Source organism: Urocitellus parryii, chromosome 4 (assembly GCF_045843805.1).
Source record: "Urocitellus parryii isolate mUroPar1 chromosome 4, mUroPar1.hap1, whole genome shotgun sequence".
Lineage (NCBI taxonomy): Eukaryota > Metazoa > Chordata > Mammalia > Rodentia > Sciuridae > Urocitellus > Urocitellus parryii.
Genome location: NC_135534.1, coordinates 48,618,052 through 48,634,936, shown reverse-complemented (window position 1 = coordinate 48,634,936; position 16,885 = coordinate 48,618,052). Strand labels below are relative to the sequence as shown.

The 16,885-nt window shown below is 44.2% G+C and overlaps 1 protein-coding gene across 1 annotated transcript in view; it reads left to right on the top strand.

Annotated features, from left to right (window-relative positions):
- The window catches only part of Insc (INSC spindle orientation adaptor protein), a 128,247-nt gene extending 112,148 nt beyond the window's left edge, over positions 1–16,099 (top strand). The window contains exons 10-13 of the mRNA XM_026398993.2: positions 5,494–5,560; positions 9,071–9,226; positions 10,436–10,512; positions 15,784–16,099. Coding sequence (XP_026254778.2) covers positions 5,494–5,560; positions 9,071–9,226; positions 10,436–10,512; positions 15,784–15,912 — 429 coding nt within the window. The 3' untranslated portion in view covers positions 15,913–16,099. The remainder of the gene's footprint in view (positions 1–5,493; positions 5,561–9,070; positions 9,227–10,435; positions 10,513–15,783) is intronic.
- The last annotated feature ends 786 nt before the right edge of the window (positions 16,100–16,885 follow it).

Genomic DNA, 16,885 nt, shown 5'->3' with positions numbered 1-16,885 from the left:
TACCCACAATTGCACCAATCTAACATGACAAAATATCCTTTCACCTTCAAATGCCTCTCCTGTGGCTAACTCTGCTCATTTCATACAAGATCCAGTAATGAGGCCATACGAATAGGATTTTGGAGTCGGATAACCTGGGCTTAAAGCTTGTCTGCTATTAATAATCACTTTGTGCAGTTAAGTCTGCTTTTCTTCATTTGTAAAATGGGAATAGATAATACGTGCTTTGCAAAGTTGAAACGAGAATTAAACTAATGAATACAATTCTTGGTACAGATCCTGGCACATAGAAGCTATTAAATGAATGGAAGCCACTGTCAGCATTATTAATACTGTTGGCACACAGCAGGGAGTGGGAACCTCCAGAAAGGAGTGGTCTTATCTGTAAAATGGGCATGCCCCTTCCAGCTTGGTTCTGAGACCCCCTTCCGTTCACCAGGAGTGGCCAGTCACCTCTTGAAGCCTCAGTGATTCTTGGGAAGGAGAGGGCTCGGAGTAGGATGTGGGTAAGCTGTAGGCAAATATCAGTTCTCTCTGCATCTAGAATTGGGAGTTTTCTCTGTCCTCCTCTCTGAGCCAGGAACGTCACCCACTGTCCTCAGGATGGCTTCACCTTCTGCCCTGGCTCTGAGCAACCACTTAGCTAGTGAGAGCACACCCATTAAAGAAACAAATGGCTCTTTCCTGTGGCAGAGGGAGGATTAAGGTGATCAGAGGACTCTCTGTAATGAAGACAAAGAAGATGAATGAGGCTCTGAAGTGTTCACCACCCCCTGAAATACTTAGGAGATTAAATGCCCCTCGAGGCTTCCAGTAATGAATCTGCGGATGACGCCAATGCTGTGCTGAGCCTGTTGCTCTTGGATCTAGGCTTTGTCCATCTCTGTTTGGACACTGAGAACCTATCCATCATCCCAGCAAGCTGAGTCCACTTCATTTACCCAACAGAAGCTTTGCTGCCCATGCCTATCCTGTACCCACCCTCAGGGTGTGGACAGTGGTGAGGGGCCTTGGGTCAGGATTCTTACACCCCCTTCTGCTAATCTAGAGGAGGGCTGTGTGGGCTGCAACTGGATATGATCAGGTATCAAGAAGAGCATCCTAACAAGTGATTTTTTTTAATCCCAGGTGGTATTTTCCAGGGCCTTTCCTGCCCAGGTAATCCATCTTCAGACTTGACAGGGGTGAGAAAGGGGCTGCCTCCAGGCTCTGCCCATTGAAGAGTGACAATTGAGATTGCAGAGGACTGGCTGTTTCATCTAATCGACAACAAGAGACTTTTACTGAGCATGACTTGTTGTGATCTTTGGACATTGCTTTCAGAGAGGTAGTGGACATTCCACTTCCCATAGAAATTTTAAGTGACCAGATGCTTTAATATTTCTGGGACCTTATTGAATATCATTTATTAGGAGCCCATTTATCAGAAATGCCAGTTACTAGGAGCTGTAATTTTGACTGACATCTCAAAAGTTCTCTATAGTTTATAAAGCTCTGTCATGTACAAATATGACATATGAACCCAGCACAAGTTTTGGGTTCAGGCAGGCCTGATTTCAAATCCTGGCTCTGCTATTTCCCATGTAGCCTCAAAACAAAGCAATTAACTTCTCTGAGCCACAATCCTCATCTGGATAGTGGGGACCATAACATTTTCTCCTTCCTCATGTCATTATTATGATTAGATGGAATAATGCTGCTGAGATGCTTGCAATCAAAGTAGATGCTCAATAATAAAAGGCTCATGGATATGTAGTAGAACTGATTGATATGGGTCTGAGATGGGGGATGTCAGCTTTGGAACAGGAAGGTAGGGTCAGAAAATGTAGTTAATGTGGTGGGGAATGTTATATGTGTGAATTAGCATGTGGCCTGTGTTGCTTCCACCTGTGCATGGGCATATACAAAGTGAGGGGTGATAAGGACTGTAAGTCACTTAAAGAGGTGGATATTTTTATCAGCACATGAAGATACATACTGTTTATTGACAAATTCAAGGAGGTTTGGGGGTGGGAGGACCCAGGATCATAATATCCAATCCTGATCTGCTCCAGAAACCCCTCCCTTCAAGTCAAGGGCAAAGCAAGCACCGAGGATATGGTCTGGGATATACGTGCTCTCTAGTGCTGTGAGGCTCACTGGGCCTCTTAAGAGTCCTTTGCCTAGTTTATTAACAGCTTGGGACCTACAGATGGTAGTGAGTATGATACTGGTTGTTCCTCTGGTCCGAAGGGTTCCTCCAGCTCTAAGGCATTTCTTCCCTTTGGTAGTGATCTCCTATTCACTCTTGGCAAACCCATGCTCAGCCCCATATGCACTGGTATTATGTTGGTTTGTTCTCCTTGACCCTGTATTTCAATGCTAGGACCTTCCAGGCTTGGCTATCCAGAGGCAGATTATTATCATTTTATTTCACAAATGTTCTGGATGCATGATGAAACATTAGCCCATTGAATGCTCATTACAATTGTATAACATACTTTTTTTTATCTCCTGTGGTATGCCAAGTAATTCTGCCCCCTACTCTCAAAGATACCCATGTTCTAATCTCAAAAACTCATGAATAAGTTACCTTACATGGCAAAAGGCCTTTTGTACAAGGTAACTCATTAAGGACTTTGATATAGGAATGTTATATAGATGGGCCCAGTGTTATCACATGGATTCTTGTAAGAGGCAGGCAGGAGGATCAGAGAGAACAAATGATCAGGGGAGCAGAGTCAGAGTAATGCAGTGCTAGGAGGCAAGGAATGTGAGCAGGCCCTGCAACCTGGAAGGTAAGGAAATGGATCCTCTTCTAGAGCCTCTGGAAGGAATGCAGAGATATCAATACCTCGATATTAGCGCCTTGAAACCCATTTAGGACTGCTGACCTCCAAAATTATAAGATAATAAAACTGTGTTGTTTCAAAGTCACTAAGATTATAGCCATTTGTTATAGCACCAATAAGAAGCTCATATATTTTCATTAACTAAAGTACAGAAATTTAAGTAACATGGCTAAGATCATATGGAAAATAAGTGATGGAGCCAGGATTTGAACCTGGGCTGATCCAGGCACTTAGTCACTCAACCATGCTGCCTCTCTCTAGGGTCTCTCTCAAGGGTGATGCTGTGTTCACCAAATAACTATAAAGGGAAAGGAGAAATAGGATTGTGTGGAGAAATAGGACTTAATTGAATACCATCAGATTGGACTGAATGAGCCTGGGCCAGGGGAAGCTGTCTGCCTGGCTCCTGTATTCTATCCCCCGACGGCATTGCTAGTTTGTATCCCACCAGGTAAACCAGTTGTCCCTAAAATCCCAGGTGTGGGCTTGATTGCAAGGAGAACCAGTGACCTCTTTCCTATCCACATCACAGTGCATACAAGGATGTTTCAAAAGGGAGACTCAAAGCAGGGCATAATTGGCATTTATTCAAATTGTGCTTAATTGAATACTTCATCTGCACCTCAGAAAACCACATGGGGTACAGACTCTGTAAAGAGGAAGTAATTTTCATTAACGGGATCTAAATTAGTCTGACACAAAGACCTACCTGGTGCCTTTGACACCAGAGGATAATTGCTATGTATGAACTTGCTGCTTCAGACAAAGGTTTTTTTTTTTCCTCTCCTCCCCTCTTCCTTCCTTCCTTCCTTCCTTCCTTCCTTCCTTCCTTCCTTCCTTCCTTCCTTCCTTCCTTCCTTCCTTCCTTCCCTTTTTTCTTCCTTTCTTATGTCACGAATCTGCATTTCAAGCAAGGATCTCTGAGAGCCCAGGCTGGAGGTGCTTGGAGTGCAGCAGCCTCTTTGGTGCTAAGAGAAGCTATGCTCGGAGAAACCAGATGAACTACAAGGACTTGTAGCTCCTCCCTCTTAAGCCTGTGCACTTTATGCATCTTGGGGAACCTTCCGCTTTTTGACTGCATCTTTAACTTGTCTTTTTCCTCAAACTCCTTCCACTCAATCCATTAACACTTATAGCTCTGAAAGAAGAAAAAAGAACTTTCAAGAATGAAGCCTCCTTTTCTTCTACTATCTTTCTAAAATGCAAACATTCGCTTGTCACTTCCTTGATAAAACACTGGGTGTGGCCGAGTTGTCTTCACATGAAGGTTTTGGGACATTCTCCTGTGTCTGCACCCCAGTCATGCTTCTCCACCCAGACCTGCCCAGGCCTGAGTTGGAAGGGGCTGATACACAACACAGGGATGCTGAAGCAACCTCAGCAGGTGGTGTCCCTTTTCAACACATGTCTAGAGGAGAAGGGGGAGATGTTCTATGAATATGGCAAGCTTTTCCCTGTTAAAAAAAAAAAATCTGTTTAAGAGATTTTTGCATGCTTTATTTTCTAGAGCAATGTGCCAATAGTAGACCAATTAAAGTCTAGGTAATACTTTCTTGGTAAACATCTAATTGCTATACAGTTTCAGAATTCAAGCTGCCTGAACTGTCCTCTGGAGATTGCTGTCTCAGAGGTGGAGACATGGCATTTGTTTATACTGTGCCTGAGGCTTTGAAGGGGCATTCAGGAGAGTAGGCCTACACCTGCAAGGAGTGTTTTAAAATCTGTTATTTTTAAAATTACCATTTGAGAGTGCTTCTGCTCCTGTGGAGGAGGGTGAATTTTCATTTTGCTGCTTATTTCAGGAGCATTGTTACAGGTGGTCTCTTTCAACAGGTAGCACGTTTTCAATAAATTCCAGTGGTGTTCTGGCACCTTATACAATATGGAGCCCTTTGCTGGCCCATTTCTTAATCCACTTTTGTGCTGTGAGTTGACTGAGCTCCCTTGACTATGCCAGGCAGTGGGGTGGGTTACAGCTCATGAGGTTGTAACCAAACCTGGCTGTCTGCCTAATATCCATGACCCATGACTGAAGACCTTGTCCTTCAAATGATGACCAACAAGTGAAATTTATAAAGTGTAGCTGACTATGAAAGTTCTCATTCAATTCCTTGTAATACATGATGTTTGGGGTGTAGTGCTGCCTCTTCACATGAATGCTTTCTACCTTGACCTCAGCCTTCATTCATTTCATATTAAAGGTAGGTGGGGGTCAGAACCAAGGAAAGAGAGATGGGGGAACCTAATCCAGGGTAGGGGGGAATTTCAGGAGGACAAGCCAGTTCAGAGGAAACAGAGGGGTCCCAGTGACCTGTACAGTCTATCTGTATTGTAGAACCTGGGTCCAGAGAGGCTCTGCAGGAAGACACCTGGGTCCCAGCTTCACTCAGGGTGATACTGTTCTCTTTGTTTGGGGTCCCAGGGTCCTTGGGGACCATCCCAGAGCCATATGCTGGTGAATGGGCATTTTCACTGGGGGACTATACCTGAGTGGCCGGAGCTCATGATGAGGGAAGAAAATACGATGGAAAGATGGGGTGGGGTGAATAGTAAGGAGTCCTGGGCTGCAGGCGCACTCTGTAGCCCTAGCTGCCCTGTCTATGGAGAGCATCATTGGAATCTTGTGTGACTGTTTTCTTAGTTTCTCCATTTTCTTTTTCAGATCGTGACCATCTTGGCAAACATGTCTGTTCTGGAGCAGTGTGCTTCTGACATTGTTCAGGAGAATGGTATGTCTGGTCAGCAGTGCACATGTTGTATGAATTACCTGGGTATACAGGGCCACATACCTTTATGTTATATGAATGCCTTCCTATATGTAGCTACATAAATATATACACGTCTCCACATTTGTAGGAGTGTGTGTAGGTGTGCTTCTGTGTAAAACTAGGCCAGTATATAAGTACTTGATCACCTTCATAGATGTGTTAACTTTTTGTCAATGTGATCAAAATACCTGACAATCACATTCAGTGGAGGAAAATGTTTAATTCGAGCTCACAATTTTAAAGGCTCGGTCTGTGGTTGGCCAGTTCCATTGCTCTGGGCCTGAGGTGAGGCAGAACATCATGGTGGAAGGGCATAGTGAAGGGACACTGCTCAGTTCATGGTGGCCAGAAGGCAGGGTTGGGGGGTCACCAGGTACAAAATATAAACCCCAAAGGCACACCCCTAGTGACATACTTCTTCTAGTCATACCCTACCTGCCTATAGTTATTGCCCAGTACAGCAGTCCTTTCAAATTATTACTCTATCAAGTGGATTAATCCACTGTTTAGGTTACAGCTCACATAATCTAATCATTTCACCTCTGAACATTCCTGCCTGGTCTTACCCTTGTGCTTTCAGGGGACACCTCATATGCAGACTGTAATAATGGGCTTAACATTCTACCCGGAGAGAGTCAATGAAGGAGAAGATAGAGAATACCAGATGGTGATAGTGCCATGAGTGAAAAAAAGCAGGGAAGGGGGCAAATGGTCTCAGAATTGGAGTCATGATAGTGGTTGTCATTTCAACTAAAGTGGTGAGGAGAAAGCAGATATTTCATTATGATTCACAAAGTAAAAATGTACTCCTACCAAGGCATGCATTCCAACTTAAAATTGTCCCTATCTCATTTGATTTGGTTTCAAAAGAAGGGTGTGGAAGGGGTGAGTCAGAGGGTGGGTTGGCAGCCTTAATGCCTCTACCCACTGCATCTCTTCTTCATTTGCCCCCTGTTCCACCTTGAACTGAGGGCTTCAGCAAGGTCCAGGTGAGGTGAGGCCAATCCTCAGCCTGGGAGCTGATCTAGTCAGTCTCTGCCAGAGGACAAGGTGGATGCCTTGCAGCTGGGAGCAGGGAGGGGTGTGGCAAGGGCTTCCTGTGACTGGGAAATAAGGGAGCAATTAGCAGACGGTTGGAGACCAGAGACGCTAATGAGGCAGAGTGAGCTGGGAGCCTAGGCTGGCTGTGGCTGCTCCTGTGATCCCCCTTTGAGCAGGCTGCCCTGCAGTCTTACCAAACATACACTTCCCCACCCCCCACGGCTCTAATACTAATTGAAAGACATCATTTTGTGTTAATTTTCTGTGATTGAGCTAATAATGAGAAACTGTGCTGAGCCAGCTGAGGCCAAGAGGAGAGGCTGCGTGGTGTCATTTGTGCCCGCAGCCTCCAGCACTTAGTCTTACGCTCAAGTGGCCAATGAGAGTGGGCCCCGCAGGCCTGTGTACTTGAGGTTGGAATATCTGGCATCTGTAGAGGGTTTTATGGTTTTCAAAGTGCTTGGCTTGTTTGGTCCCCAGTTATTAAGACCTACTGTGTGCCTGGCATTGTGGTGGACAATGAAAACTGTTAAATAAGTTCCTGCCTTTGTCTGAGAGGGTCTCCCAATCCAGAAGGATGTTCTGCCTTGACACATGGTAGGGGTGTAACATCCACAAGAGAATGATGCCCCAGAGCAGGGCTAACATAGTGCTTGACGTATGAGAACTGGAACTGTATTATAAGGATTTGAACTCGGTTATTTGATAATTGTTTGGCTTCTCTGCCTTTCCACCTACAAAATGGAACAATAATAACACCTGCCTGATAGGGATGATGTGAGGTTTCCCAGGAAGCATGCTGGAGAGTATTTGGCATAGAACCAGCACTGCTAAAACTTCCTCTTCTTTGGGGTTTAGCTTAGGAGAGTTTGATGAGGGGACTGTTTATAGAAGTGGGGCAGGATTTGAGAGATCTATCATGGCAGCAATGCAACTAGAGGTTACTGGAAGATAGTAGGACTCCTAGGTCTGGGCAGGGCAAGCCTGTTTGCACAGTCTGGGCTCTGAGATCCCATGATCTAAGCCACAGGATATTTACAGGGTCCAGACAATGAACAAAAAAAAAAAAAAAATGGGTGAAGTGGACTCACTAGGGACCCATCCTTCTCATCTAAAAGAGTGAACTTCTAATAGGCTTCTTACCATGCAGAAATGTTGGGAGTTTAGTGGGAATAGGAAAGACAGTAGAATGAATCAGATATAACTTTCCTATGTTCATATATGAATATACTACATGAAACTCCACGTCATGTACAACCACAAAAATGGAATCCTAATTTGAATTAATTATACTCCATGTATGTATAATATGCCAAAATATACTCTACTTTCATGTATATCCAAAAAGAACAAATAAAAATATTTTAAAAAATTTAAAAAGGAGATAATTCTTTAGAAATAATTAAAAATCTAGATTTTTATGGAACATGGGTGCAGGCTGAGGCAGTTGGGAAATGGCTCACAAAGAAGGTAGATTTGGACACAGACCCACAGGATGTGAGCTATTAGACAATAAAAGGGAAATGGGTATCCTCTGTAGAAAGGGTGGGCAAAGGCTCCAGGTGAGAGTGGATGTGGGTAGAACATTCAAAAGACAGGTCTGGTTGGTTCAGGGAAAGTGGGAGGATTTGGGGCAGACTAAAATCTCACGTTCTCACTATTCCACCTTCTTCCAGTGTTTGAACTGCTGTAAAATATTTGATCTAGTGATTATCCAGCCTACACTTGGGTTAACTGCCAGGGGACTTGTAACCTCTGGAACTGTTTCAAATGCCAGCCTCAGAGGCCAAGAGGTGTTAGATGGAAACTTGTCTGAGTTCCAGTACCAACTCCCCCAAGGACCCAATGTGTGACTCTGGGCAAGATGTATCCCCTCTCTCTGGACCTCAATGTGGAATTAATAGTACCTAGTTCATGAGGCTATTGGGATGTTTTAGGAGATCACCCATTTACTGTGCACTTAGCACAGTACCATGTCGTAAAAGCTCAGTAATAGCATTAAAAAAAAAATTGATGTCCTCCAAATGCCCCTTCCCAGTACAGTGACTCGGTACACAGAACCAGGCACACCCCTATAGGATAGGATAAGGAAAGAGGTGGTTATGTGTGGTGTACACCCTCTGGTTGAGACCCTGTAAGTCCTTTGACAGCCTTTGCTTGAGCCCTGTAGAAATCAGTCCAGCTGGTCCCATGGGAAAGGCCCCGTGCTGGAGGTGGGTACCAACTGTTTTGTTTTTTTTTTTTTTTTTTTTTTTTTAGAGAGAGAGAGAGAGAGAATTTTTAATATTTTATTTTTTAGTTCTCGGCGGACACAACATCTTTGTTGGTATGTGGTGCTGAGGATCGAACCCGGGCCGCACGCATGCCAGGCGAGCGCGCTACCGCTTGAGCCACATCCCCAGCCCCCCAACTGTTTATTACTTCCTCCAGGAGTCCAGCTCATCATGGGCATGCTGTCAGAGAAGCCAAGATCTGGGACCCCAGCTGAGGTGGCAGCCTGCGAGAGAGTCCAGCAGAAAGCTGCAGTGACCCTGGCCCGTCTCAGCCGAGACCCAGATGTGGCCCGGGAAGCCGTGCGGCTCAGCTGTGAGTGACGCTGGTTGTGGCCAGAGTGAAGAGGGGGACTTGGGGATGGGAACAGCCCTAATTTCATGGTGGCTTCAGTGGGATACAAGGCAAGGACTAGCTGGGGTGAGCTCCTCTCTCTGACTGCTGGGATATGCTAGAGGCCTGGGATATTGCCCTGTAGTCTAGTTTATAATTTGGGGCTAAAGAAAGAAGAAGAAAGAATTAAAAAGGCAAAAGTTAGTCAGAACAGTCACTTTCCTGCAGACCCCTTGTTAATGAAGACCCCAATCTTTCAGTCACTCATTCATTTACCTATTTACTCACTTAGGCAGTTATTTTTTATTCATTCATTTACTCATCAACTCATTTGTTTATTTACTCATTAATTCATTCCATCATTAACAGATTCGTTAATTCAATAATTTGCCATTAACTCATTCATTAGTTCACTCATGAAATCACCCAGTCATTGCTAGTTACTTACTTCCCCAACAAATATGTTCAGAGCTAAGTTAAGTTTATATGCTAAGTTATATTCTGAATGCTAGGTATATAACAATGGTGTCCTGACCTCAGGCTTACAGCCTCATGGGGGTGACCGATATGGAGAAAAATATCTGCATTGGAGTATCATAAGAGCAATGCTTCAAGCATAATTTTCAGGCATGAGAAGTAGACCATATGTATCTCGGGGGGTGGGTCAAAGAATGTTTGAACAGGGAGGTGAGTCTTCAGCTGGCGCTAACCTTTCCTCAGGAAAGCTCTGGGAAACATTAGTAGAGTCTTTAGTTTTTGGTAATTTTAACTGCAATACATTTTCTGACTAAAATAGACAGTTGGGGTGGGGGAAGTTTAGCTGGGAAGTTCCTCTGGCACCGACATAAATGTTAAACAGTTCTGGTAAAACCAGAAGTACATGAGCTGGAAGTCCTTTCTCAGAGTGATGGGTAAGGCCTCCGCTGCATTTTAACTAAGCTCAGTCTTGGCCAGTGTCCTGGCCCTTGGGAGTTTGACTCTGATGCTCCAGCTCTTGCTGCCCCTGATCAGGGTCTGTTCATAGCTGAAGTAGAAAGCCTCCACCAAGCTCTCCTCCAGGTGGGTTCAGTCCCCTCCTTGGCAGATTAGGGGACAGGGGGCCCCTGTGTGTGAGGCAGGACCAGCACCTCTGGATCAGCCTGGCTGGACCTCCCTGTCCAGGACATGAGGATCTCCCTGTGTCTCGTGCAGGTATGTCGCGTCTCATCGAGCTTTGCAGATCCCCATCAGAGAGGAACAGCAGTGATGCTGTGCTGGTGGCCTGCCTGGTGAGTTCTCAGCCTTCCCCAGCTTCCCCCTGGCCTTCAGGCTTGCAGACTGGAGGCTGGGAGAGCTGGCTATACCACACTTGGTTCAGCTAAGGCTTCAAACCTCTCTGGGCTTTAGCTCTTCTCTTAAAAGAGTTATAATTGTAATATTTATTTTTCTTCATGAAAAATTATGATGAAAATTATTTGAGCTCATATATGTGAAAGACATGGGCTGTCCCACCACCTCTATTTTAGTAACCTTTGAGGGAAATCTTAATGGGTGGTGGTAATGTCATGGTGTCTGCAGTACATGGGAGCCAGGATATGGATGTCTCCTGCATGTTCCCAAATGGCCACTATGAGAAAAGTCTTCTTTTCCCCTCTGCTGGGCTCTACCAACATTGTGGGATAGGACGAGAGGGAACCTAACAGGACAGGGAGGACCATTCAGCCAGTCGCTAGTATCTTCACCTTGAACCTGAGCAATATATTCTGGGAGATTCCCACCCAACTTACTGAAGGTAGGGGCCCGCCATAAGAGTATCAGCAGTGGCAGAGGGAAGTGTGTGCATGGTTTGTGTGTACTCTTCCCTCAGTGGGGCTATAATGAATCCCAGGGCACAGTAGCTTCCAATTGGAAGCATCCTGCGCAGGGAAGCCATTGTATAAACAGGGGCACTGACCTCCAGAGGAAGGTGCCAGATGTTTGGTCCTTAGTGAACACATAGGAGAAACAATGATCTGAAGGCTCTTTCAAGCTGAGTCCTAGTCCTAGTAAAGCCTTCTCCTCACCCTGTCATTTTTTTTAACTGAGCCCAGCTCAATTCTGGAAGCTGCAGATGGGCCTTGTGTAACTGTAGAAACAGAGGGCTTTGCAGTTAGACAGACCTGTCCTGGTCTCCCCATTAATGAGCTGTGTGACACTGAGTAAGTCAAAGTGCTATGTATTTTACTCAATAAACATTTACTGAATGATTTTGTGTGCCATTTACTCTTTTAGGCCTTGGGGATATATCCGTGGAATAAAAAAAAAAAAAAAAGTCTCTGTTCTCCTGTGGCTCTTATTCTGGGACATATAGGGTAATATTAATGCTTTCTGTGCCTTTGGCAATCTGGTGAATATTATTCTCAGAACAGTGTTTTAAGTGTATACAATAAAATATACAGAATTTAAAAGAAACTCAATTATATTAAGATAATTATTAAAATATTTAAGCATGTGACATGGTAGTACACGTTTTTTAATTAACACATTGAATATTCTCTAGCAATGGGTATAATGAGTACTGTGATGTTGACTAGCAATGGCTATTAGTGATATTGGGAAGGTATCTTCACAATCCGTAATACCTTATGGTTTGTTGCTCTAAGTTTCAGTTAGACGTTTGTGAAAATGAAGATGTAACTCTCATCCAAGTTCATAGGCCCTCTTAAGTTTGCTTGATCTAGCAAGTAAAAAATTAATAGCTGGCAAACACCATTAGCTCCGACTACCACTATCTTGACTGCTCCACTGAAGAGGCCCAAGGAAATGTCAGGAGCATTGAAAGTACTTGGAAGCCTTTAAGCTCCTTTCGGACAGTGGGGCTTGTTACCATTTCCAAGGCCATTTTTACTATTGGTTTGAAGGAGGGCACACAGAAGGGTTTGGCCACTATCTTTAATCAATCAAGGGACTTTCAAGAATTAAAGGGATTCCATTTGTTCTTGTGGATGATCCAGATGGTGGAGTCCCTGCTCTCTAAGCCATCCCTGCTGAGTTAATTTTCCTAATGACAGTTGACAATCATGACACTCCATGAAACCCCCATGGATTCTGTGGCTCCCTATTATCTAAGGGCTACTGTCTGCCTACTCAGCCCCAGGGCCTGAAGGCTTCCCACTGTCTCCAGGCCCTGTACCAAGCTGCAGTACCCTGAACTGTGCCCTGGCCTGTGCCCTAAGCCGATGACCTCTCTACAACTGTTTGTTGAAATCCTGTTCATCCTTCAAGGCTCAGATCTACATCCCTCTCTTCTGTGAACCTTCCCAGGGGTCCTCTGTGGTGGGAGGGGCAGGAAGCACACAGTATATACCTGGGCCTCCCCTCTTGCATTTTATCTTTCCTGCCTCAGGCAGGTTATGTTCCAGGCTCCCCGAATTCAAACAAAGATCTATTTGACTCTGGAGACCTTGGCTTTTTTTTTTATCAGACCATCTTGTCTCTAACCAGCTTTCTTTCCTGCTCTCTCATGGTCCTGGTCTTTCTGCTAACTCATAGGGGAGGGTTTGTATTTGTACCCACTTCTAGCCTGGAACCTTCTTAGGATAGTGGTCTTCTTTTCCTAGCTCTTTGTATTTCCACGGGACTACGAGTTTGGTGACTGCTTCTTGTCTGACTTATAGACTGGGAGACTTTTCCTCCTTCCTTCCCCAGCCACCTGTGTTTGAGGGCCTCCATGGCTCGACTCCACAAGGGTTCCAACCTAGGAGTATGGTCCCTGGCTGGAAATGGGTCCACTTGGATCCCATCCTGGAAGATGGAGTCGGGAGCTGCTTTTCCTGCTTTTACCCTGGCCTTAATTCCACTTTTGAAGGCTCTCTTCAAGAGGAGGGAGTAAATTTCAGTTATTGTTTCCCGTGTCTGGGAAAGTGACAGCGCAGATCGCCTCTCGCAAATAGAATTGATTTTTCCTTAATGAAGAGGCTGTCAGCGGGCTGCTGGGCTTGTGTTAATACTTAGGTGTTTTCAGGCTGTCTGGGACTAAGATTCTGTGATGACTGGCTGTTAACCCTCCTGGGAAGGCAGAGGCTGAGAGAAAGGCTTGGAAGGGCGTAGGGTCTTCTGAGGGTGCTGGATGCTGCATTGCATGGGGTTCACGTCCTGTACACTTTCTGGGGGCCCTGGGGGGATGTGGTTGCCTGTTTTCTGTCTTAGTCTTGGTTTGGTTTTCCTCTTTGCCTGTTTACGTCCTGCCTCCCTCCCATCACCTCCAAGGTCTCCCTTTCTCCATGTCACTTTCTTTCTCTCTCCATCACCCTTGCAGCCCCCTCCCTTTCCCTTCACCAGGTTCATCTCCGTGTCCCCATCCCAATGTCTCCTTCTTGTTCTGTTTCTATTTTTTATTCTCTCTGTCTACTGTGCTATCTCATTGATGCTGCTAGTGATGTGTCCCTTTTCTCTCTTTCTTTCTGTCTCTCTATGCTCTACTTTATTCTTAACTCTGAAGATGCAAAATGCATGTTTGGCCTCATAGCCTTGTCTGCAGAACACTCCCTGGTTCTGTTTCCACACCTTAGGGACAATTTTTTTTCCCTCATTTTTTTTCCCTTGGTTTATTTTTTTGATAGTAGATGTTGAGTATCTTTTTACTAGCATTTTTTAATGATTTATACATCCAATGTAGGAATGTCCATATATTGTTTCAGTTTTTATTTTAGAAATAATATTGCAAGTAATAAAAATATTTCTTATGTATGTGAGTACAATTTAAAATTAATTTCCTCATTTGGAGCCAAGAGGAATCAGAAAGTTCTATGAAGTTTAGCCTCTTTAGCCCTTGGGGTGGGTCCGATGCCAGGAGAGGCAGGACTCAGTAGTTTGGGGAGTTTACTTCCTGTCACTAGTTACTTAGACCCTGTGCACCATCTGTGCCCCCCCCCCCAGACCAGCTCAAATCATCCTCCCTATTCATTCTCTTGGCCTGATGTCTCAGCAATGTTTCAGGTTGGTTCTAAAGCACCTCATTTATTTACTTCTTGTTATCAAACAGGTGTCAACCCTGGGCTGCCTGCTGTATCAGAGAAATATAAAACAAGATCCCTATCCTCAAGGAACTCAGAGTCTAATGTGGGAGATAAACACCTAAAAACCAGTTCTGATTAAGTATGAGAGGGTTGAGGTCAGCACGGGGCTCGGAGTGTAGGGAGGAGGGCAGAATGTCTCTGCTTCAAGGTAATCAGAGAAGGCTCCCCAGAGGAGGTGACAAGAATGGATGTATCTGCTGGCTTTGAAAGAGTGGGAGGGACTCGGTGTCACAGAAGAGCATGAGCAACATGAACATCAAGCGGAATCTCATATCCAGTGGTCAGTGAGGGTGGGGGGACTTTCACCCCTCTTTCTAGACTTATTCATTTCTCAGTGGCAGAATCTTTATTGACTTTGACTCTATATTTTACCTCTCTTCCCTCTTTCTTTCCATCCCATAGTGTTTTTTTTTTTTAAAAAAACAAGCTTTTTAAAAAAATATTTTTTATAACTTTATTTAATTTTTTTTATGTGATGCTGAGGATCAAACCCAATGCCTCACCCGTGCTAGATCCTGGGGATTGAACTCAGGGATGTTTAACCACTGAGCCACAGCCACAGCCCCCCTCCCCCATAGTGTTTTGTATAAGACCTTGCTGCATTTATGGGTAAATAAATAATCCTTGTTACTGTAAGATTGCTCTAGGGATCTGGAAGCAATAATATAATTCCATTGATGCTGCTAATAGTTCTAGTCTCTAGAAAGAATACATTTTGAACTTACCTATGCCACTAAGTAGCTCAGGTCTTTAAAATGACAGTTCTTTAAAATAACAAGTTTCCTAAAATGATTGAAAAGCCAAGATGAGCCAAGCAGCAGAGCATGCCTGTAATCTCAGTGGCTTGGGAGGCTGAGGCAGGAGGATCACAAGTTTAAGGGCAGCAACTTAATGAGGCCCTAAGCAACTTAGCAAGATCCTTTCTCAAAATAAAAAAAAAAAAAGAGGGCTGGGGATATGGCTCAGTGGTTAAACACCCCTGAGTTCAATCCCCAGGACCAAAAGAAAAGAAAAACCAAGATAACAAGACTATTAAGATCACTGAGGTTTGTTTTTTTTTTTTTTTTTTTGAAGGGAGCCGTGTAGGGAGGATTGAATTCAGGGGCACTCAGCCCCTAAGCCACATCACCAGCACTATTTTGTAATTTATTTAGCTCAGTGGCTCGATTTTGTTGAGGCTGGCTCTGAACTTGTGATCCTCCTGCCTCAGGTTCCCAAACAGCTGAGATTACAGCTTTGTGCCACTGCGTCCAGTGATCATTGAGTTTTTAAGGTGACATCTTCCTTAATTTCCAAGGTATAAATGAAACCAGGTGACCATGTGATAAGGACATTATGGTGACCAAGTTACAAAATGCTCACTAGGTGCAAGGTGGCCAAGATGATCAGGTCTGATTGCCTTTTAAATGTGCCACTTCCTGAAACACATCTCTCAGGACAGCTGAAGGAAATACATCCCTGACCAGGGCCCTGTCTGACCTGTGTCATCTGTCTCCTCCCCAGGCTGCCCTGCGTCGTTTGGCTGGGGTCTGCCCCGAAGGCCTGCAGGACTCTGACTTCCAGCAGCTGGTCCAGCCCCGGCTTGTGGACTCCTTCTTACTCTGTAGCAACATGGAGGAGAGTTTCGTGTAGTGAGTGTTGGAAGGAGAGGCACCCCCACACACACACTTTTCCTGCCGCTTGGAGTACACTACACACCTGTGAACACACCTGAGTACATGACAGCTCTCCTCACCTCCTTATTTATACCTAATTTATTTTTTACATGAAATAGACAGAAGGCGAAACCTTCTAGCAACATCATCAAACAGTAGGTGGTCCTTGGGAATCGGTTTTTGTTTTTATCTTTTGACTTCTGTGGCTTTTAAGTTGCAGATGTTGAAATGCACAAGAGCTAATGTGACAGATTGTCATGGGTGATTCACTTCATCTGTTTTCTCTGCTCTCACTGTATAATCTTGCCTGATTTTTTAAACTTGGAAACCAGAGTATTTTAACTGGCCAGCAGTTTTGTTTAAAAGTTAGATTTGCACTTTCCAAACATTTAAAATGAATTTCACAGTTGGACAGAATATGCTGGAAAGAAAGTTTTCTTCTTTAATAAATGAAATTATATGAATTGTGTCTTAGATTTTTTTTTCTGACTAAATTGTGTCATAACCTAATTCTTGCTTCCCAAGCTTTCATTCCATGAAAACCTTTCCTGCTATTAAAAATGCATAGAGAATTTTTAATTTTGTTTTGCTTTTGTAGGTACAGACATGAGTTAAGTTCTGAGTGATTTAATGAGAAATCACAATGACTTTAAAAATTATTCCCAGTCACCAGAAACTTGGGTTCATTTGATTCTCCTGTTCTTGTATGACCTTCTCTCACCTCCTGCTGAACAGAATCTTGAGATGAGGCTTATTGACTAATTCTGCTTCAGAAGGATACTTGAAAGCAGGGGTGTGCTGGAGCTGGCTCATGCTGGCTCATACTGTCTCACAAAGGACGATTTTGAGAATTTCTTCTTAAATTTAAATTTCTTAAATTTCTTCTTAAATTTCTTCATGTTCTGTGAACTCCTGTTGACAGCCTGAAACTGGCTGTGGTGGGACATTTA